Raw genomic sequence first — 22,271 nt, 5'->3', positions numbered from 1 at the left:
TTCAAAGCCTAATTAATCTCCCATCTCCCATCGTCCTCCCATCTAATATGTATGATGGCAAATAAACTTATTATTAATTAGGCTTCAAGCTAAGAATGTGGCAATACGCGCAAAATCAGATGGACTTTATGGTTAAGCGATGAGGTTTAGTGTCCCACGGCTACATGTGAGCTAAAGGGACACCTTATAGTGGTGGGTTGCGGACGAGGGTAGATTTAGAGCAGGGCCGGATGTGGGATGGAGTGGTGGTCAGGTTGTTGTTCTCCCATGCCATGCATGCGTCTGTGGCCATATGGGTATAGAGCAGCAGACTGCTGCGCTGAGTGTCCTTGAAGTCCCACCATAGAAAACGCAATCTTTTTATTGAAGAGGCCCCAAATGAGGCGAGACAGGTGCTGACCTACCTACAAAATGCCTGGTAAGAGGCAAAAATGCTTCAAATTTGGAACAACAACAGCAACAATGTGGTGTGTTGAAGAACGCATTTGGCTTCAAGACTTTCAAGCGCGATAGAGGAAAAGTCAACTTTTCATAAGGTACATATATATGGTAACGCTACAGTGACGGTTAAGAGGCAGAATCATTATAGGGGACGGACTTCTGTCCATGAAGCAAGACAACAATTAAGTGACAACGATAGCGGTGAGCGCGGTCGGCAGTGATTGAATGGAACCTCACTGCTCAAGTTCCCCTGCTTTGTATACATGCGTCATCGTATAGTTCGACATTCGATAGGAGTGGATGGTGCTGGTGCTATATAGCAGTGATGGTGCTATATTCTAGATGGATGGATGGATGCAAAACTTTAATCGCACAATACTATTCCTGTCGTGCGTGCAGTCCGGTTAGACACGGCTGTCTGGCTCTCGAATTGACGGCAACGTTCACGAAATTTTTGATGCAGCAAGCGCGTCTTGCACGACAGCGATAACACAATGGCAGTGATAATTCCGCCAAAACGGTCACAGGCAAAAAGTAAAACATTGCACGCATGGCATAATTTGTGTCGCTGAAAGAATACCCGATATACGGTAAAGCACGTATTGAGCATTTGGTAAGATGTTTAAACTTTGTACGTAAAAATAATCTATTCGCTTAATCTTAGAGTGAAAAAAAAATTAAACAACTGGGGCTGCGACAGTTGCGAAGTAAAATTCACTGATGATTACGCTACTCCCAATAATGCGAAATTTGAGCGCAGCTCTATACGTTTTCTCATTTCGCGATATATTGGCTGGTGCGGACAATCTGTCTCGTGCGGCACGTTGCAAACGGAGTGAAGTGTGGCGCGACTGCCTCGCTAATCGGGAGATCACGAGAGGCAGCACGTGGGTGACGCGTGGGCGCGATTCACAGCCGCCGCCGCCGCCGCCGCCGCCGCCGCAGACAGATCTTCCAAACGACGCACGCTACTTTCGTGCCATCTCGTAGCCATCATCACCACAGAGCCAATGGCAAAGCCAGTCTTGCGGGGCACTACGCTTTTCTTCTCACGCTTTTGCCATACCCTCCTCCTCCGCTTCAGGGTTCCGCTGCACCTTTCTCCTCCTCTTTCCTTCTCGCGCTCGCTTCGCTATCGCCGTCTTTCATCCGCCGCTGCGCTCCGCGTTCACCCTTTCATTATTCGCTGTGCTCGTTCGCTCGGTTACGCCGAGGAACAACGCCGACGCTCAACGGAGGAACCGGCGCCTAAGAGCTGCGCCCTAAAATGAACAACAAATACATCAGAACAACGATAAGGAAGCGCACGTAGAAATGACAAGCAGAAAAGACGAGACGGGGTGCTTTTCTCTGTGCCTTTTCCGGGTCCTCGTCCTCAGCGCTGACCTGTCTGTTAATTGGTTAACCTACTAGCCAATGTTTCTAGGTAAAACAAAATATGCAGGATAATACATCACGATTTAACAATTAAGTACGTTCGTAGGTCAAATTAGCTCGTAACAGGCGCTGCCCAATATAGTGACAGCTTAACAAGATGCTAGGCGAAGCTCCGACATGAACGAAAATAGCTCATGCAAACAAAAAGCTTTCTACATTCGAAAAAATAATATTAAGAATGACCTACATCGCAAGGTTTACAAGCATTAGAGCTGGAATATAAAATACATCTGTTTTGCCCCGTAGCACTGGTCTTGTAGCTATGTAACACAGCGACTTTGACGGCCAGCAAACGTGACTTGAATGTGACACATGATCAGCTTAGCTCATATGATAGACGCTGAGGCTGCTTGACCGTTGGTTCCAGATGTCAGTCATTTCAGTGACAGTGAAACAGTTCTTCGAAGCACTGCTTTCGATGCTATTTGATCATCTTCAGAGCCACCTTAACGCTTTTGTAAGGAGTCCGCTTGTCTTTAGTGATAACGGAAACAGACACAAGCAAAGAAATGCTGCAGCCAAGAATAAGCGCACATTTGACACGGCTGTGCTCTATCATTACTGTTAAAAGGGCAATTCGGTATAGTGTATAGCTTTACGCGTCAAAATGTTCGGGGTTGGGAGGATCAAAAGCCGATCATGTTCTTGTAGCTTCCTTCTCTTTCATTTCCAGCTGGCAACGGTGCGCGTTTGACGCGCAGAGACGAGAGTGACGAGAAATCGCGCTGAAAATCGGGGTTCCCGCCTTGCACAGGGCCTGGGCGGGGGGAACACAGCGCTCATGAAGACTGGAAGCAGTGGCGCGTTGTATACGATCGTGCTCACCGAGGAGAGAGAGCCGCGCTCTTGACACCCGCATTTGTGCAACGTCGAAAAAAAAAAGGGGGCCATTCCATGGCACAAGTGGCTGTCGCCCATCAGGTCCAGAGAGAGCGCGCGCCCCCTTTATGTCGGGGCGTGCGCTGCAATGCGCACGTATATACACACGCAGCAGCACGCATCCAGTGTCGCAGCCGTCAAGCGCCCGTTGCGCGTCTCCTTTTTCGCTTTCAGGCGGCCCTTGGACGCCGTCGAAGAGTGGCACGCCGTCCTGCCCTAATTGGCCTGGCCCGCGCGAAGACGGCCGCTACTGCGTTCGTCTCTCGCGGCACGCTTTCGCTCGGCAAACTAAGCGACTCCCCCCTCCCCAATTCTCGATAGCGCTCCCCCACCGCGGCTCTGAATCAGCAGATGACGTTTCAATTTCACGAGCGACAGGCTGCACCGTGGCGGTGTGTGTCGGGGGGGGGGGGGGGGGGGGGGCTGCCACACTGGGGTCGGGAGTCGCTTCATCGATCCGCGCCGGCAGCGGCGCGGATGGGAGGAAGATCCCGCGTCGCTCGCCTCGACTGTGTAAACAGCGTAATATGCTCTCCCTAGTTTCAAAGAAATAATATTGACATTTAATTTCGTTATTTGTTTGGAACGCGCTCTGGCGGAATAAACAATATCGGTAATGGCCGGTCGCCCAACCGTCACTGGCGGCGGCGCTCATCCCTATACCCGCCCGCATCCCGGCTGCTGGCGCGGCGGCATCGTAGTTCGGGCGCGCGCAGGCTTTCGCTTGTGATTCGCCGTAGACGCCCGGCGGGCGCGGAGAGCGAACGCCTCGCCGAAACGTCGGCGCAGGGCAGAGAGGGGAAGCCATGTGCGCCGAGCCCTTTCCTTCAGGCGCGTCGAAGGCGGCGCTAGCGGCGGGCCCCGCGCGGGAGCATATACGGAATCACGAGGAGAATGAACGCACCGAAACCGGTAATTTACATGGTGGGCGCCCGTTCTCTTCGATAGCCTCGCGCGGGAGTTTATCCCCGCGAGCAGGGCTGAGGGATACCGCGCGCTCGAACCACCTCGGCTGTCGTCGCGCGGACGCCCAGTTCTCCGTTTTTAATCCGGCCTTTGAATGAAAGATTATACGGCCCGGTTTACTAATCCCCGCGCGCGTAATTGACGCTCTCAGCCTCGGCCTTCCGGGAGATATCCTTCCGTCGCGCCGAAAATGACAGGTTCTCGAGCCTCGCCCGCTAAAAGGATAATGGCGTGAAGCGTCGCAGTTTCCTGAATTAGCGGATCGTTTTGCCGCCGCGCAGCGAGAGTGCGTCGTTGGGGCCTGTGAGAACAGGGCAGAGAGTAATAAATCAGCGGGGAAAGAGGCGGGTTTTTTGAAAACTTTAAACGCGCTTTTGAAACTTGAAAGGGCAGCAATCTTTGCGAATTACGCAATAACCGAAGCGGTCGTTTCGAAGCGTTTCGTGTCCTGCACGTGACTCGACGCGTCGTGCACGATAACAGATCGATGCCAACTTGCGCTGCGCTCTCTTTTCGTTTTAATTTTATTGAACAGCGCTATGCTTCCGTACAGTAAATGCTTTTTTGAATCTTCTGACATGACGCGGGGTTCTGACGAGGCTGGCCGGTCGCCCTTAAAAAAAAAAAAAAAAAACTGAACCTTTCCGATCCGCCTATCCAGAACCGACGCTGCAAGAAAAATTTATTTCCTGGCTAGAACTATGACACGCACTTATTGGTCTGCTCCTAACCTCCAAGCTACAAGTGCCACAAAAAGTTTGCCGCTCTGATGAGACATTGTTCAGCCGCTTCTGGCTCGAGGGTGACATTTGCGAAGGCCTACTCGTTCTCCGTGGGAAGGGGGGTACTCCTATGTGCGACTCTTGTGAAAGCAACGAAACCATCGAATACGTTTTGCACTTTTGTACCCAATACGACGTCGAACGTGAACCTGTCCGCTGCATTAAACCGGCTGGAATCCAAAACCGTTTATGTAAACGAAGATTCTTGGACCACGGCCGTTCGCGTCGCAGGCGCAGAAAGCAAGGAGAGCATTACCGCAGTAACTCAAATCTCCAGGTCTCTGCGATTGTTTATAGACTTGCAGCGCATCTTCACGTGTGCACGCAACTAAAGCTCTTTCTCGCTTTTCGTATTTATATTCCCTTTCCCCAGTGCAGGGTAGCAAACCTGACATCCGTCTGGTTAACCTCCCTCTCATTACTTGGCCCTCTCTCTCTGACATGACTTTAGAACTGGGCTGGTCGAGGAAGATACCCGCTGACCAAGTATTTCAGGAGACACTTTGAATTGGGCAGATCGTGCGGTTTTTCGTGCCTCTTGGCTGCGGCGTTAGTGACATCTGTGTAACCTTCAAGAGGAACTTGATATGGTCTTCATGAAACGCACCCTTATTCGACGATATAATATTCTGAAGCTTGTGGCCAGATACACCGTCTGTTTGTATCTACTTTTCTCTTCGAATAGAGTTTTAAAAAGTCGCAAGTAGCATACTATTCCACCACTTCGGGGGACTACTAGACGAAGCGGACATTGCAATAATTTCCTTTTCTTTAGGCGAACTTTCTGTGTCTATTTCACCACGGTTTCGCCTCCGTAGGTCCGTATCTCGCAGGAAATTTTTGTGTACATATAGTGAAATCATAAGAAGTCAACAGACAGTGACACGAAAAACAGAATAGGGGAAATTATTTGTAGTTCTTAATTGAAATAAATAACTCATAAAACCAATGGAAATAAAAGGGGGGATACGTACCCACGTCTTCGCATGACGCGTGCGATGCTCTTGTCAATTGAGCTACCACAGCACCGTTTTCCCATCCACTTTCTTGGGTATTTATGCCTGCCTACTGGAACTCGCTAGATATATATATACTATACATAGGCAGCCACACGCTAAGCTCAATAGAGCTCAAGCGGTGACTTTGTGATTATTACAGAACTTATCCGAGTCCAAACCTTATTAGCAAGCTATACCCAGAAAGAGAGGTTACAATCAATTGCGAGAAGTGTAATGACATTATTATTCTGGATCATATGCTTTGGCAATGTCCTGTGGCTTTCACAGACTGTGGCCAGGAAAGAGACTGGTGGCGGCGAGTCCTTCACCGTGGAGTTCTTTTAGATCAAGTACAGGCCGTCCAGAAGGCCCACGACACGGCGGTAAGGTTAAACATTAGTGTCCCGACGTGGGAGCCGCCTGCGTCAACCTCCCGGTTGATTTTCAGGACCTGAATACAGTTTACCATACCATACCATACCATACCATACCATACCATACCATACCGGCCTTTATAACTACTTCATGTTGACCGACAAACTAGTGCGAGTCAGCGTATATCTATGATCTGCGTAATCAAATGATATAGCAGGACATAAAACTTGTACATAATAATGCAGTCTCATAGGTACCTCTAAGCACACAGACCTCTTAATGGAATAACGCATGATATTGAATGGCTTACTTTTCTTAACTTGGTCTACCTCATTTCTAAAAAAACTGCACATTGCCATCGGATGCTCCGGTTTATGTAGCACGGAATTTTGAGCAGTAGAGGAGTGCCAGCGAGCGCAAGCTCTCAAACAACGAACAAATAATAAAACTTGTAAATATAATGTCGGCGCACAGGTGTCTCTAAAGCGCACAGGCCTCTTAATAGAGTGGCGCATGATTTTCAACGGCTTCCTTGATTTTTCTTATATTTCTTATATTTGGTCGCCCCCATTTTCGCCGGGGCAACCATCGGTACGTGCCACCGAGCCAAAAGGGTACATAGAAATCTTAAATGTGTTTACACATGTTTCGCCCTTGTCTCTGCATACACCTCTCTTCGCCATTCAACTCTAGACAAAAATCAAATATCGCCTTCGTCCTCGATTGTATTTTTTTGCGTCAACGTCTCGCAGTGCGCATTCACATGAATTGCTGTTTGACTTTCGTAATAGCGTGTGAAAGGTGTAGTGCATAAACATAAACATTGTGAAGCATGATTGTGAACAAGGTTCCCGAGTGGGAGCCGAAGCGTCTTGTAATTTTTCACTAAATGTTTTTTACTTCTTGGTTAACGTTCTCTTTTTTTTTTCAGCGAACATAGGCATTACATGACATTAAAGTCGAGACCGGCGCGGCGCATAAAAATAAATATTGCACGAGATTACGCTGTGCGCCTGATTAAAATGAAGACAGTTGTGCGCATTAATTAAGTTATATAGCATTTTTTACCGCTTCACATATAGATTGCGAAATGTTCGTTGGATCAGCATAACGTGCATGCGTCATGTTTCTTCTTGCATAGATTTAATTAAAATGTTTCAAGATAGCTTCAATTAACGTTGATTCCAACACGGGCGTTGGATCTGCAGTATTAAAAAAAATTAGTTACCGGCCGTTAGGACATTACGTGAAGTGAGGGAAAGGTGGAGGGTACAACAAATGGGAAAAACATAATTTTGTAAGCAGGAACAAAATCAAGGCATGGATGAGAAAACAGACGAAAAAAATGATCCTGCACAAAACAAGCAGAAATAGGCACTTCGCACAGGAAAATACCTAATTAAAACAAATAAATTACAGTAATAAAGATTACGAATGTGATCACTGTCATTAAGTAAACAAAATAATAGTAAAAAGATTTGGAGGAGCAGCAGGAATTAAGACAACTATGCTTTGAAGTGCATTGTGGCAAGTTGTTTCAGCAAAATGTTTAGGCAAGTCGTTCCATTCCTTTATGACCAAATACAGAAAGGACGATCGAAGGGAATCGGTGCGCAAAAACGAAGGTTCTACTTTGTATTTATTGTCTAAATGATAAATCACAATGTCCAGGCAAGTGGTTAAAGTGCTCCATTAAATAACTTTTCATTACTTGCTCTATAGGGCGCTGCAACTTGAGAAACAAACCTGGGTAATATTTAAGTCATAGCAACTGAGCCGCCATTCTCAGTGCCAGTTTCAAACAATCCGTCCCCAAAATTCGCTAAAAGAAGTGCATTTGCGCTGCAGTTAATATCGTCCGAACCTGCAAGAGATTAATAAGCAATTTGCTGGAAAGACGATGACACGTTTTGTAGGCGGATATGCGGTAACTGGTATAAGGATTTCTGCGACGTAGATATGACTTCACGCCTGCGCGACTTCAACGTCGCTGTTTCAACATGCGCCTCTAAGGGAGTAATTAGAACGGTGATCGACCGAGAATACGACCACTGATAGTGCTCACACATCACCTTTGTTATCGACTGCTGTTCAGTGAAGTTGAAGCGACGTTAAGATGCTTCTGCGCTTACCTCCGGTTCGCTATACTAATATGCTCTTGACACGCATGCATACATTGCTTATTATTTGTTAATCCTTTTTCGGGGGACCGCATTTCACGCGCTAACTACTCGAAGTCATTGCTCAGCGCAAGGCGCGCCTACATGTGTCGGAACTTTCTCTAATGTTATCGGTGATTCTATAACTGTTGTCTATATTGTCGTAAAACCTTGTGTAATCAGATTGTATGCCTGACGCGAATAGTGCTGTACTTCCTGGAAGGCACGCGGGCACCAGTGAGTACGCTGGAATCTTCGCCGAGTCATGTGCAAATAGCCGACGCGCTTGGCTCACCGATCAGTTTTCGACGATCGCCCACGGTGCTCGCCGCTATCGTTGTGCACTGTGTCACTTGATTTGCTGGGCACAGGTTCACCCAATAAAAGAGTTAGTTTTCGTTGCTCACACTTTTCTCTGCTGTCTGCTTCTTCGCCGTCACTACAACGTGACACTATAGAGAGGTGGCTGAGTCTATATATAATGGGTGAACCAGATCTCTCTCACTGACAGCACCTCCTCGGAGATTGGCGGCAGTACAACGTTCGACTTCAGTTTGCTGGACACGCTCCTCGACCGGCTGCGAGCGCTGGGACTCAAACCTGGCCTGGAGCTCATGGGAAATCCTTTCCCGCGGCCGCTGGATTTCGAGGAGCGGGCTGACCTCGACTTATGGAAGGAGCTCGTGGCTGCGTTGGCTCGCCACTACCTCGGTGCGTACACACACCCAGTTGCGCGAAAGAAAAAGAAAAAGCATTACGAAAGGCCTAGCGAGGTAGACAACTATGCTTTGAAGTGCATTGTGGCAAGTTGTTTCAGCAAAATGTTTAGGCAAGTCGTTCCATTCTTTTATGACCAAATACAGAAATACAGAAACCCTTCCTGAACTGAAAGAGGAGACCTATAAGCTCGGAGAAAATTCCAATTCAGTACCCCGACTTCGACTGCTCAGTTTTGCACGCCCGCAAGCACTGCGGCAACATCATTCTTGCCAAGTGTCTGCGTCGACTGCTCTCGGCGAATCGACGGGCGCCACAGCAGGAAAGGTTAAAGAAATTCGGCTACTACAGGGCCGACATAGCGGTGACGGATTGTTAAGAAGTCGCTCTGTGTGTTCTTGCCAAAGTGTAGGTTTACGCTGCAATTAGATTGGTACAGTGGGATTAAAGAAAAAACACAAAACAAAAAACTGTGGTGTATCGCGGTCAAGAAACTTGAACAGAGGCGTGTATTTGGATATATCATGCAATTAGTGTACGTGGAGGGCTCTTACACCAATATATATATATATATATATATATATATATATATATATATATATATATAAGAACTAAAGTTAAGAACAACATCGCAACAGAGAGTTCACTGTCGTCTGTTCGTGCCGCTACCCGAATAGTAGCGGCACGGACAGACGACAGTGAACTCTCTGTTGCGATGTTGTTGTCTTTATTAGTGTAATTTCATTTTTTTTAGCATTAGTACTTATTCCTTTATTTTTTTTTTTGCTGCATAAAATAGAGAAATGGAATAGCCGAGGTACACTCTTTACCTTAATCTCTCCACAGAAGTCTCTCTACAACAGAGCAGAGCAGAGGTCGAGGGTCGCACGGCGACGGAGTGTTAAACCCAGTCGTGTACTTAGATTTAGTTGCCCCCCAAAGAAAACCATTATGTAATATGGCAGCGCACTTCGATACAAGGACGTAACACAGTGAACAAACACGAGCGCTGTGTTAAGAAAGAAAACCTCTTAAGAAAGAAAACCAGGCGGTTAAAATTAATCGAAGTCCTCCATTACGACGTCCTTCATGGTTGTACCTCAAGCGAAAGCGCACAATGACAAGGTGACAGGACTGGACATCGCTCTGTCGTTGTGTGCTTGTGCTTTAGTCATTTGTTTGAGGCACTAAAGCCCAATGCTCCACTCTTGCGTCCTTTATTGCTTGTTGCCAGCTACAGGACTTAAAGCTCCATGAATTGTAATAAGAGAAGCACACGAACCACTGTACTACGCACATAATAGCAAATATTCGGAAATTTCAGTGAACCCAGAGATAGCAGATGATATCGACCCTGCGTGTAAGAGAGCCCAAGCGTACGCGCATGCGCTGTTCCAGCAAAGCCATTTTTAAGGCGAAAGCCTTTAATGGCTTATACTCGCGGCGTCCGACCGTCCGTCCGTCCGTACCCTGGAACGGTGCCAGCTGTGGTCTCTTCCCCTCACACTCTCTCAGCAATCACGTGATGGCACAGCGGCGCGCGCGGCAACGCTCCTTCGTCAGACGTCTCGTTGCAGCAGTCGAGTTAGTCGGATGGCTCCCAAGCGGCCCGGTGATGACTCCACGGCAAGCGGTTCGGAGAAGCGCCCCAAGAATGTAGATTCCCCCGATACCAAACACCAGAAGAAGAATGAGCGAATGCGCATGCGGTGGTAGTCAGTCGAATTGGCACAGGCTTTCGCCGAACACACTTTGGAATTTACAAAGTGTCATTCAACATTTTTTACTACCCTGGCGAAGAAACAGTGAAGTCGGGACACGGCTTAATGTCACAGGGCATGCGTTTAAGGGTACAGGACACAAATGTGTCCCTTGTCCTTAAGCAGCGTTCCGACATCGCGCTGTTTCTTCGCCATTGTAAATCACTAACTAGCTCACATGTGCACCTTACCGCAGTTTATTTTTTGAATACGCTTAGCTGCTTGAGTTCGCTACTTCTAAAACACCCTGTTAGCGTGAAATAACGATCGCTATTTACACCTGCGGGAATAGATGGATTTACCGCGGCATCAAAAATGTTTCTTATGCGGTGATTAGCGCTTTGACGGCGGTTTCCACCAAACGCTACTCCGATTTAATTTTGTGTGGTGACTGAGCAAAACGCCATCAAAGGTCACTGTCCTGTATTTTTTTCTTCATTATATTGACGACTGCAGATAGATACGACGAGGATTACGTGACGCAGTGGAATTTCGAGTCGTGGAACGAGCCGGATCACAAGAGCTACGGAAGCAACTTCACGGAACAAGGTAAATCTGTGACACCCGCTCGAGATGCCATTGGATGTCCTAAAAAGCTCAGAGAGCCCGGCATTACATAATACGTAAAGTGAACAAACGCAGATGCCTGTATACAGGGCCACTCCACTAGGTAGAAGGAAATACCCTTAATAACGCTGCATTCCCGCGGGCAGTTTAGTAGTCATTAGAGTCGGAGTCAGCGTGCACTAAACTTTGCGAGCGCGATCAAGGAACGAACGTGAGTCAGTATAGCCCAGTGATTTTGAAAGTGAAATGTAGCAGTGCTCGGTCGACCCCGAGTTTGACCTGCATTGACTCAAGCACGCTCGGAAGTGCCCGTGTGATAAAATGTGTCACGCGATGGTTCTTCAGGAACGAGAACAGCTCAGAAGCACTGGTGAAAGTTGTCTCGTGTAAGCACGAACATCGTTTTCTTTGCAATTGACTGGCCCAGTAATAAACGATGAACATCTTAACCCTTTAAGAAGTCAATTTGGTGTTAGCTGTAACGTAACATGTTACTCGCCGCCATGACGCTCTGCTGCTGAGGTCGCAGGTTCGGTTCCCAGCGAAGTGCAAAAACGATTCGAAGTGCAAGAACGCTCTTTGATTTAGGTGCACGTTGAATAACCCCAGATGAACGAAATTATTCCGGAGCTGGTTGCTGACGTTCGAGTCGAGATGAGGAAGATGAGGAGGAGTTAGACAAGTTGTGTAATGCGTTAAACAGACAACCGGTTGTCTTTTAGATTATCGCACAATGGATGCTGAGGGAAGGGAAATGCAGTCGAAGGACTGCATAGGATGTGGTGATGTGATGAGATGTGGAAATTTGGATAGAGTCAGCTGGAAGCAGGACAGAGGCAACTGGATTGTCGCTGGCTGAGCCCTTCGTCCTGCTGTGTACTTAAATTGACACTAAATAGACATAATAAATCAATTTAGACTCATAAAGCATTCTTTCAAACCACTATTATCACCAATTTCGCGGTAAGAGGTTGATTATTAGAATTTAAAAAAAGTTAAGGTGAGGGTCGCAGCCTTTTCGAATTTCGCGTCGGAACCCCAGCTCCGATACGTCGGTGTGGCATCACGGATTTCTTCTAAAAAAAAAAAAAAGTATTTTTCTTGTGTTTGGGTGGCTGGGGTGGCAGTAAACGTTCTCGCAACTTCCCAAGTTCAGTCTTGGGTTTGTTTAAATTACAATGCAGTCCATCTTTAACGGTAAACTTATAAAAAAATCAGAGCTTTTTCACTGCTGTGAAGATGCGAAGCCAGCGAAGCTGTGACTATGGTGGGTCTGCTATAAGAAGGCTTCGGAAGAGTTGCACTGCCGCAACCCACCCGCGGCCATTTCACGCTGTTGGGCGTCCCGCACGCCGCCGATCGTGGCCAAGTCTCCGGCGAACCAAAGACGGTCACAGTCGGCACACGTGGCGCCGAACGGGTCGCCGATGAACTCCCGTTGAAACCTCGCCGTCGGCCCGGGGAAACGTTCCCATGGCGTGCAGTCGCGGCGGCGTGCATCGCGCTCGCGTTGCGCTTCAATGGCCCGATCCTCGTCGGTGGTGTTCACCCGCCGGCGCCGGTCGCACCGACGCTTTTGCTCACATCGGCGCTCCAGGCGGGCGAGCTGCTCTTCTTCCGTGAGGGAGTCGCAGCTACTCGACGTGGTGGAACTCGAAGCACCGGCAACGGCTGCAGCTGCACGTTCCGCGGCAGCGGCTTCACGTCGTTTTCGCGCTTCTGTACGCATTAGCGCTCCTTCATTAATCCCTCTCTTCTTCCTCCGAGCGAACGACACATGTCCGCCCCATAGCGAGTCCAAAGGGCAACTGCTGATAAGAGTTGATAACAGCGCTAGCGCGATCTCTACGTCATGAGACAAAGGGGCACAACGATTGGTAGGAAGTTCCGCCGCCGAGTATCGCGACACTTGTGAAAGAGGCATCGGCGGTGGCGAGGGCGAGCAGCTCTATACGTGTTTTCATTTCTCGATATATTGGCTGGCGCGGACAATCTGCCTGGTGTGGCACGTTGCAAACTAAGCGAAGTGCGGCGCGCGACTGCCTCGCTAATCTGGAGATCGCGAAAGCCAGCGCGTGGGTGACGCGTGGGCGCGATTCAGAGAAGCAGCCGTCGACAGCCCTCCCAGACGACGTGCACTACTCTGGCGCCATCTCGTAGCCATCGTCGCCGCACTACGCTTTTCTTCTCACGTTTTCGCCATACCCTCCTCCTCCGCTTTCCGCCCGCTGCACCCTCCTCGTCCGCTTTCCTTCTCGCGTCTTTCATCTCCTACGGCGCTCTGCGTTCGCTCTGATCTTTAATTCGCTGTGCTCGTTCGCTCAGTTACAGTGTACTAGAAGGGGGCAGTGGGCTTACTCTGCCGCTGCTCTGACGCAGTCAGCGTCGCATCCAAGAGGTGGCGCCACTGGCAACTTCAATGGAAGGTTTTCTTGCAGAAGCCTTGATTTTCCTTGCGTTTCTGACGGTTTCAGTTCGAAGCAGTTCACACTCTTATTTGTCTTTAATTTTGGCATACTTGACAGTCCTTACATATCTTTAGCAAGCACTATATTTGTTTAGGCCACATGATATTTGCCATAATAGTACCTTGTGGAAAAGGAAGACGGCTACTCTTGGGCTTATGTGGAAGGGGCCTTCAAATTTTCCGAATTATCGGGCAATCGTAAAAAAAAAATTGAAAGAAAATTGTGAATGAAAGGGACGGTGACCAAATGTACGGTTTCATGCCATGTCGACCTAATGTAAAATTGTGTCAGACAGAAAACAGTCTGCTAACAGGCATGCTAACCAGGTTTGTGCCTTTGCTTCGCCAAAATGAATTTGTATACATGGCTTAAATATTTCATTGTTGCACTTTAGTTGTTCCATGCTTCACAGTAGCCTTCTGCGTTTATTATTAACCATCATTACGCTGGCACACATTTATTAAGTCAAATCAGGTTGATGTTTTCCATAAAGAAATGGAGGGAGGCCTGAACGAAAAGTGAAAACTAGTTCACTTGACAATTAGGTTCAGGCCTGTGCTTATGTACAGCTATATAAGGGTAAGCAAAATGAAAATAACAGGGCTGTTGCTGACACAAAGCTTTTATTTGCAAGTACAGCAAGCCATTGTTTCATGCACTTCAACTCATAAGCAATGGTTCAACTTCAGCAGCTTGGCCCTCTGCCGCTTTCCTGCCTTGTCACAGTTAATTTCTTTCACATAAAAATGCAGACGTGTGACAATGTAAAAACTAATTATTTTAGCTGTGAGGCTAAGAGTGTGCACATTGCAGCCAACTTCGAGGGGAAGCTTACTCTTAACAACTGCCAGCATGTCCATAACGCTGTCAGAGTGTGGCTCACTCTGACAGAAGCATTCTGTGAAAAGATCCTCTAGTTTTTTCACGAAGCCGTACAGCTGACTGGAGGGATAAAGGAGGCCTCCTCGGTCACAGAAGTTTGTTAGCCGGGCATGAAAACTTTCGCCTGGTGGCGTCATAGTAAGCAGCTTTATGCATTCTTGGCATTGTGTGCTGGAATTGACAATACACTCCCGCGCAACATAGCCCGCAATGTGTTAAGTGAGTCTCGAGTCGCTTCTGGCCACGTGCTGGTTATGGTCGTTTGAAACCCGCAGGCCCGTGCAATGCTGGGGCACCACGTTTTTTGTGGCCTCTGTGGCAGTAGCGCTAGCAGCAGTGTGACTGCACTCATTTCGGTCACATGATGCTTCGAGATAGTCAACTTCCAGTAAGGAGCCCAGTGTACCTTACTCGCAGTTTCCTTCGCTAACTGACCTAACTAGACCATAAAAAGAAAGACAATTCAGTGATCAGGAACTGCGGTGGACATGAGCACAAAACGCGGCTCGAAATGGAGCTCGCATATTGCGCTCGTGTCGTCCAGGGGCTTGTCAGCTCTGTGCAGGTTTTTTTCCCACTCTTCCCGCCTATTTTTATCCTTCGGGACGCCAAACAAGGACAACTTCGGCCCATCCTTCACATAAACATAGCCTGTTTGGCACCCAGGCGCGTAACAGTGATTTTGTCGATTTTGTTACTGCAAGGCATACTAATCTCTTGAAGGCTATGTGCGAAAAAAAGACGTCCACAAAAAAAAACACAAATAAAAAAAAAACAAAAAAAAAAACAACGCAGCTCTGCAGCTCCAACGAATATGATCGGGCACTGGGCGGGCACTGGGCAGCTGCGCCGTCGCACCCACGCTCCATTGAAACTGACGCCAGCGCCGCCGCTCGGGCTATCGGAGAAGCTCATATCTGTGACATTCGTGGAGCCGCCGCATCGCATAGCCTCCGCCGGAGAGTAAGCCCACTGCCCCCTTCTAGTACACTGTAGCTCAGTTACGCTATAGTGAACTAGATAGGGGTAGTGGGACGAGGGCGATCCGGGAGCCGAGGTCATTTGCACGGAAACAGCAGGCGGCGCTACTGCGCCTTTCACCTGAACCACCCCGCAGTGCGCGCTTATTCGCCGCGCACTCATCGGAAGACTACGGTAGATCTGAACAATGCCTCCTAAAAAAACCTGTCCTTCGCGCTGGATATCGTTTTTTAACATGGATTACCAACTAGGCCAAGCAATCACCTTTCTGTAAATAAATATGTTTGTCTCAAAAGCTCCCACCCATGGAATTTTAGGCACAAATCCACCTATGAGAAAGTTTGCGGAAGTGCGCGTGGCTACCCGGAATGAACGGGTGTACCAGTACATCGAAAGGGGACCGCCGGGGCCGTGATTGCAAAAAAAAAAAAAAGAAAAGAAAAAAAGATAGAGAGACTCTGAAGGAAGGTACGAAACCATTTTATTCAGGACAAACGCTCAGATCACAAAAGCGGCGTCAAAACAAAACCAGGGTCCTAGGTCGTCCTGCTCAGCTTAATGTGCTTAGCTTTCTGTGGCTTTGCGCTTCTCGAGCTCTTAATACCTTTGGCTAAGAAGTGGAGTCGCGTGAGGACATATAGAAAGAAACAAGTCTCATGCTTACTTCTTCCTTGTGAGCATCGCATCCAACACCATTGGAGCAGATGGAATGATAAGTGGCTAGCACGGGGAGCTTCTACTATGGCTAGAGACTCTTCAGCTTCTTCTAACCTCCCTTGGGCGAGCAGCTCATCAACACTGTTTGGAGAAATGTTGGGATATTTGTCGTCCACGCTGAGAAGTGCATTTATGAAATCAGGGGTGCCATTTGCACCGTCCACACTCCTTGCCATGTTGTAAAATGACAAACAGTTCACTGTGACAAGAAACTGATCTGGCGAGGGGTGGGCATTACAGCCGCTGGACTGGCGGATAATGCCGAACATGGGCTCTGCGGAGTCGGTGCTGAGACGAGCAGTCATCAAGTACTTGAACCCTACATTCTCTGCCAAGTACTTCAGGAGAGACAATGTACTGGCAATAGTGACTCTCAGCCCTGTCGCCGTGGAGTTCGAACCTGCCTGCTCCCTTGCAAACTTGCAATGAATGTGCTACCTCCAACACCTGCTTTGCCTCGTCCATCGTCCGTGACACACTCTCACATACGAGCGTCTTTCGTATGTACGTGCGGCAAATTACTGCACTAGGGCTCTCCCCGTAGTTCATCAGCACAGTCTTCTCAACGCCGACAGTCTTTTTCTCACTGTCCAACGAAGCCAAAACATACCCAATACCATCATAGTTCTGAAATGTGAGCAGTGCCCAATGCTCAGTGGTAATTAAGGAATTTCACTCAGCACAAAGGCGCGATTTTCACTTATGTCCACAGTTTCACTGGTCTGCAGGTCGTCCTTTGTAGACATCGCCTTTTTGTCTGGTCGCCTTGGAGATGTAATGCAGCCCTTTTCCTTGTGGGCCATTCGCGCGATGGTGTTTTTGAAAGGTACATGGGGCGATTAAGCAGAATCGTGGGCACGGCGTCTGTCGAGAGAGAGGGCTTTTTCCGCGTGGTGTACGTACCTCTTTGCTTCGATCACGTGTAAGTAATCTCTCAGTACAAAGAGAAGCTCGCATACGGCGTCTGTGGCATCCAGCGGCTTGTCCTTGCGGTGTAGATTCCGCTCCCATGTCAGGCGCATTTCTTCATACTCGGGGACACTTAACAGAGACAACTTCGGGCATCTTTCACTCTGCTGTATCCAGTCTTACAACCAGGCGCAAAGCAATAGTTCTTTCGCCGAAGTCTCCCTATCTCATAATTCAGTAAATCAGCCAACTCAACGCGCACACGCCACCAACAAAACCACGCCCATTCAACTACAATCGGTAAACACGTCGGGGCCTGTACGAATGCGTGCGGCAGGGTTGCGGCTTCAGGTGAAAGGCGCAGTGGCGCCACCAAACGGCGCGCGAATATTTCCGTGTGTTTCGCCTCGCCGGCGCTGCCCCTATCCGCTCTCCCTCGACCCACTACCCCTATCTAGTTCACTATAGTTACGCCGACGCTCGCCGCAGGAACGGGCGCCTAAGAGCTGCGCTCTAAAATATAACTAGGCACCAGCACACGCCGTCAAAATCCATGGCGTAACGACGAGTTGATGCGGAGACGTGAAGACCGCGTGGGGTTGGGGGGCACCCGTACATCGTTTTACCGTTTTTTTGTGACTTACCAAGCTTCCCTCGCGTTAAACATACCTTTTCTTGGTATTGCAGAAGCGTAATTTAAAAATACAGCTCAAACGTTTTTTTACAACGTCGCGGTTAGCCTCTCGGTGGTCGGAATTTTTCGTGTCCGCGTCCGTTAGTAAAAATGTGGGCCGATCCCGGCGGCAGTGCAGGGCAGAAGCAATGGCTCGTACCCACGTAAGGCAGAGGCTTCAAGCACTCAACCCGCCGCGGTCGCTTAGCGGCTATGGTGTTGCGCTGCTAAACACGAGGTCGCGGGATCGAATCCCGGCCGTGGCGGCCGCATTTCGACGGGAGCGAAATGCAAAAAAAGCCCGTGATACGCGCATTGGGGACACGTTAAAGATCCCCAGATCGTCAGAATTATTCCGGAGTCCCGCAGTACGGCGTGCCTCATGATCATATCGTGGTTTTGCACGTAAGAATCCCAGAATTTAATTTAATTAATTTTCAAGCACTCAGCAAAGTGAAGCGAAAAGTGCATACATTCTTTGGAATCACGCATACAACATGCAGAACAGCATTCGTTTCAACAAAGAACAAGCACAATACAAGCATCCGAACCACATAATTGATGATAAGGCGCTCCTGATAACAATTAGCAAAGCCGGGCTTTCTAGTCAATTTTTTTCTCTTTAGCGTCCCTTTAAATATGGTCGTGGCAGCGGCGGTCTTGCATGGAATGCGATGCACAGTGTTCTGTATACGCAAGTGACTACGCTCGTACACGCCTTTCAGGACTATGCAACTACTACGACGCCTGCTCAGAAGGGCTGAACGAAGCTAGTCCTCTACTAAGGCTGGGCGGTCCCGCCGAGAACCTGGCCCCACGTCACCGCTCGCCGCTGGCCTGGGCATTGCTCGACCACTGCGAGAGGGGCGCCCGGCTGGACTTCATCTCCATCCACCAGAAGGTATTGACGGGGCACCATTTGTAGGGAGACACGCGCGTGAAGATCTATCGAGTTTCACGAACGAGTGAAAAAAGTGAAGAAGCTTGTTGCTGTGATTATGCATACTGCCTTATAACGTGGGCAATAACTTAAGTGTAGTAACAATGTGCTGCTTTACTCTGCGTGTACGCGCGTGTTAAACTAGTCATACGGGACAATAAACGGCCGGCACCACAGCAAAACTTGGGCCCAACACTTCCTACAGTGTGCTCATACATAAGAAAAAAAGGAGAGACAAGGCTATTTCTGCAAATAAGACTATATACATTTTAGAATCATGTTTCTCAAAAGGCAGGATTTGTGGTTGAAAAAAAAGAAAAACTGGTTCTCGTCCACGGGATTCGAACCCCGAACTGCCTGCCCGAGGAAGTAATTTTACTCACTGAGCTTAATGAGAAGCTAGCAGAGGGCAGTGCGAAGGCAAATTAACTGTCAACTGGAAGCACAGGATAAAACTGGGACAACATTTGATGAAGGTGTCGTGCGCACATCCGCGTGTTATAGGAGTGAAATAGGAATTAAAGAATTTCCCACCTTCCTGAAAGCTGCAATTCGTCCTGGTCCGGCAATCGAATGCAGGATCATATTTAAGGTGGTTATCCCGGGTTTGGTTCTCCGGCCGGAATAAAGTTTTTTTCAGGCTAAAAAAATTGCTTTGTGTTCAGGTGTATTTTCCAGAAGTTTGCATTATCACCTGGAAAAATAATGTTGAACTATCGAAAGCCTTGCTTTGCGAAAAACCTTTTTTTTCGAGGTAGAGTTTTCGTAGCAGCCTTACGCCGTCAAGTGAATGGAATCGTTTCTTTTCGTGAAACATCCTGAAAATGGCGAGCTTCCACACAACTAATTTCGTTTTTATGATTGCAAACGCGCGGAACACAGAGAGGAAGTTCTGTTTAACGTTAAGCTTCGTTACTGATGCCTTTGTTAGTGCATGCCGTTTATTTAAATCTCGCAACTAGTCTTCGTAATTTACGTGTAAATCATTAAACATCACCAGCGGGATTTTTGTTTTGTGATGAATTATTTATTTATGAAGTGTGACTAATCGTAAAGACGCAGTGAAGTGCTTTGATTGTTACAAGACGATAGCCAGTTCGTCCTAAACATTTGGTCATGAAACGTCGTTTGAGCTAGAGTACAGATTATTACATTGACAAAACCAACAAACGCATGCTCGTCGGATTAAAAAAAAAGAAGAAAATGAGAGAGATAGAGAGAGAGAGAGAGAACGAGAGAATACCAGGAGAAAAATTACAAAGTTGCGTAAATGATGACGGAGCTCGGTGATGACTGTTCCAGGGCAATGCCTCCACGGCGGACATCGTGGAAGCGGAGATGGAAGCCCTGTCCAGGATCCGAGAGCGCTGCCCCAGCCTTAGCACGAAACCCTGCATCAACAAGTGAGGGTCGCCGTGTTGAACATGTCTTGTAGTTGTAGAGGGCCGCATGATTAAGCCACGATAACTTGAACTTTGGCAGAACGGCTGCCGCCGGAACGTGGTACGCGATAGTGCGAGGCAACGCAAATGCATAAAGTTGAATCGCTGCCAAAGTCACCGGTCGTGAAATGAAGGTGAATACTTGGCCGCAGCGGCGGTCGCGCCCCTCTAATGCTAAGCGCGCAGTAGCTGAGTGGTTCTTGCTTCGAGAATCTATAAAAAAAAATGTCCTCTACACGCGACCCAAAATTTCCTGTAATTATTTATTTTGCGGTCACGTGCTTCAAAGTTAAAATCTATATTACGCGAAAGACTTGATCGAGGAAACTAGAGTTTTTATTATTAATTTATTTTTTCTTTTCTTTTTTTTTTGCGGGTACAGTGTGCCACACCACAAGAGCTTGCGACACTATGCTAAGCCTATAACGGCGGCATATCTTACGGCCTGCCGGCCGTAATAAGCCACGCCGTTTCGTTTATAACCAACGAAGCAAGTTCAGAGGTGCGCTAGTTATCGTTGTTACTGTTTCAAATTTGGACGAAACTGGTCACATAAATTAAATTACCACGTTCTGCTCTTCACTAAAGAGCAACAAAAACAGGAAGATATGGAAACAGACAAAGCAGCCTGTGTGTTTGAATGCACTCCATCGATTTCTAATTTCCACCGCTTCTCTATTTCCAGCGAAGCGGATCCCATCAAGAATTGGGCCGAGCCTTACCCGTGGCGCGCCGACGCCACATACGCGGCAATGCTGGCTCGAGTGAGTGCCCTCGACCGTTATTATTGGCACGGTTCAGGCCATAATTAGCGCCGGCGCCTGGAGCAGAGATCTAATAGTGCTGTGGACACACGTTTCGATTTTGGAAGCGTTAGTTATTAGCTCACGTGCATTGTACGTTCCTTGTATGTGACACCTTTACAGTGGAGGTGATAAGAGATGCGTAGGGCTTGCTCCGTGCAATTTTTTCATCTTCTTTCATCACTACCTTGTTTGTTTCGCTTGTGTCTGTACTTTTGAAACTTTTGTCATTTACTTCTTGGTACTTGAACATGGAAAACACGAAGCTTTTGCATTTTCTCACAAGCAGCTTTTTTGCAGTACATCCTCGGCTTGCAGAAAAGAAGCCTTGCAGTCTTTCTTTCTTTGACGTCCGGGAAGTGGATGGTAGTTATTAACAAACTGTAATCTGAGCCTCGTTGTTATCGAAGCCCATATCAAGAAAGCAGGGAAGTGGACCGGAAAGTGGAGGGAGGTATAATAGAGTAAGCTAGTGCTTCCACGCAAGCGTTCAGTCGACGCGGCTAATATTGGGTTTTAAATAAGGCACTCGAAAACTACTGCAACGCGAGTAGAGCGAACTCAAGATAGCGCCGTAAAAACGCTCGGCTGTTTGCTTACAGGCACTGACTCTCGCCGGCGTACACGTTAAACGGAAAACGATGATCGAAACATTAGCACTGATATTGTAGAACTACAAAAAAAAAAAAAAAGGCTATCAGACGACGTCGAAGCGCCCTAGAATTGATTTTAATCCCCCAAAGCGCAAGCATCATTTCACATCAAGAAAAATTAGAGCAATTTGTTCACCTTTATTTTTGGCCACGGAGAGTACCGTCGTAATGTTTATGAAATGTAGCCTGCGAGCACGTGGCAAACGCGTGGCAAACATCTCGCGTGGCGTAGCGGATAAATATGAAAAGGAGATAGTGGCACCGTACGATTGGAAATTCATGAAATAGTTTTCTTAGTTAAAATAATTATAGCAGTTCATTAATTATTATTGGTTTGCTGAACTATCGACAATTGAAAACTCGCCCCAGCGTATCAAAAACGCACTTAACTTTCCCACACCTGAATCACAATCTTGAGGTATCCCACTTGGCCTAGCAAAAGTGATAACGTTGGGCTTGTCGCGGTTAAACACCACACTCCTTTCCCTTTCACGAAGGTACTCTTTCCGTGCGCACAACACCTGAATCTTAATGCAAGAGCAGTTAAAAACTTGAAATCAGGTTTGCCCTGTCCGACCGTCCGTCCTTTCCGTTACACCGATGACGACTGCTGCCGCAGTTGTAGTCGTGAGGCCACCTTCTCACCCTCAGCTACGCGCTCTCCACAGGGAGAGGTAAAATGTCCAGCACCACCACTGCTTTGCTCGCGCGCCAAGATAGCC

At 47.9% G+C, this 22,271-nt stretch overlaps 1 protein-coding gene across 1 annotated transcript in view; it reads left to right on the top strand.

The window, feature by feature from the left end:
• Positions 1-22,271, top strand: part of LOC119460871 (alpha-L-iduronidase) — a 284,651-nt gene that overhangs the window by 15,039 nt on the left and 247,341 nt on the right. The window contains exons 3-7 of the mRNA XM_037721986.2: positions 8,549-8,748; positions 10,971-11,063; positions 18,437-18,612; positions 19,954-20,054; positions 20,779-20,857. Of these exons, the coding sequence (XP_037577914.1) occupies positions 8,549-8,748; positions 10,971-11,063; positions 18,437-18,612; positions 19,954-20,054; positions 20,779-20,857 (649 nt within the window). The remainder of the gene's footprint in view (positions 1-8,548; positions 8,749-10,970; positions 11,064-18,436; positions 18,613-19,953; positions 20,055-20,778; positions 20,858-22,271) is intronic.

This window comes from Dermacentor silvarum, chromosome 1 (genome assembly GCF_013339745.2).
Source record: "Dermacentor silvarum isolate Dsil-2018 chromosome 1, BIME_Dsil_1.4, whole genome shotgun sequence".
NCBI lineage: Eukaryota > Metazoa > Arthropoda > Arachnida > Ixodida > Ixodidae > Dermacentor > Dermacentor silvarum.
This window is presented reverse-complemented; position numbering and strand designations above follow the sequence as displayed.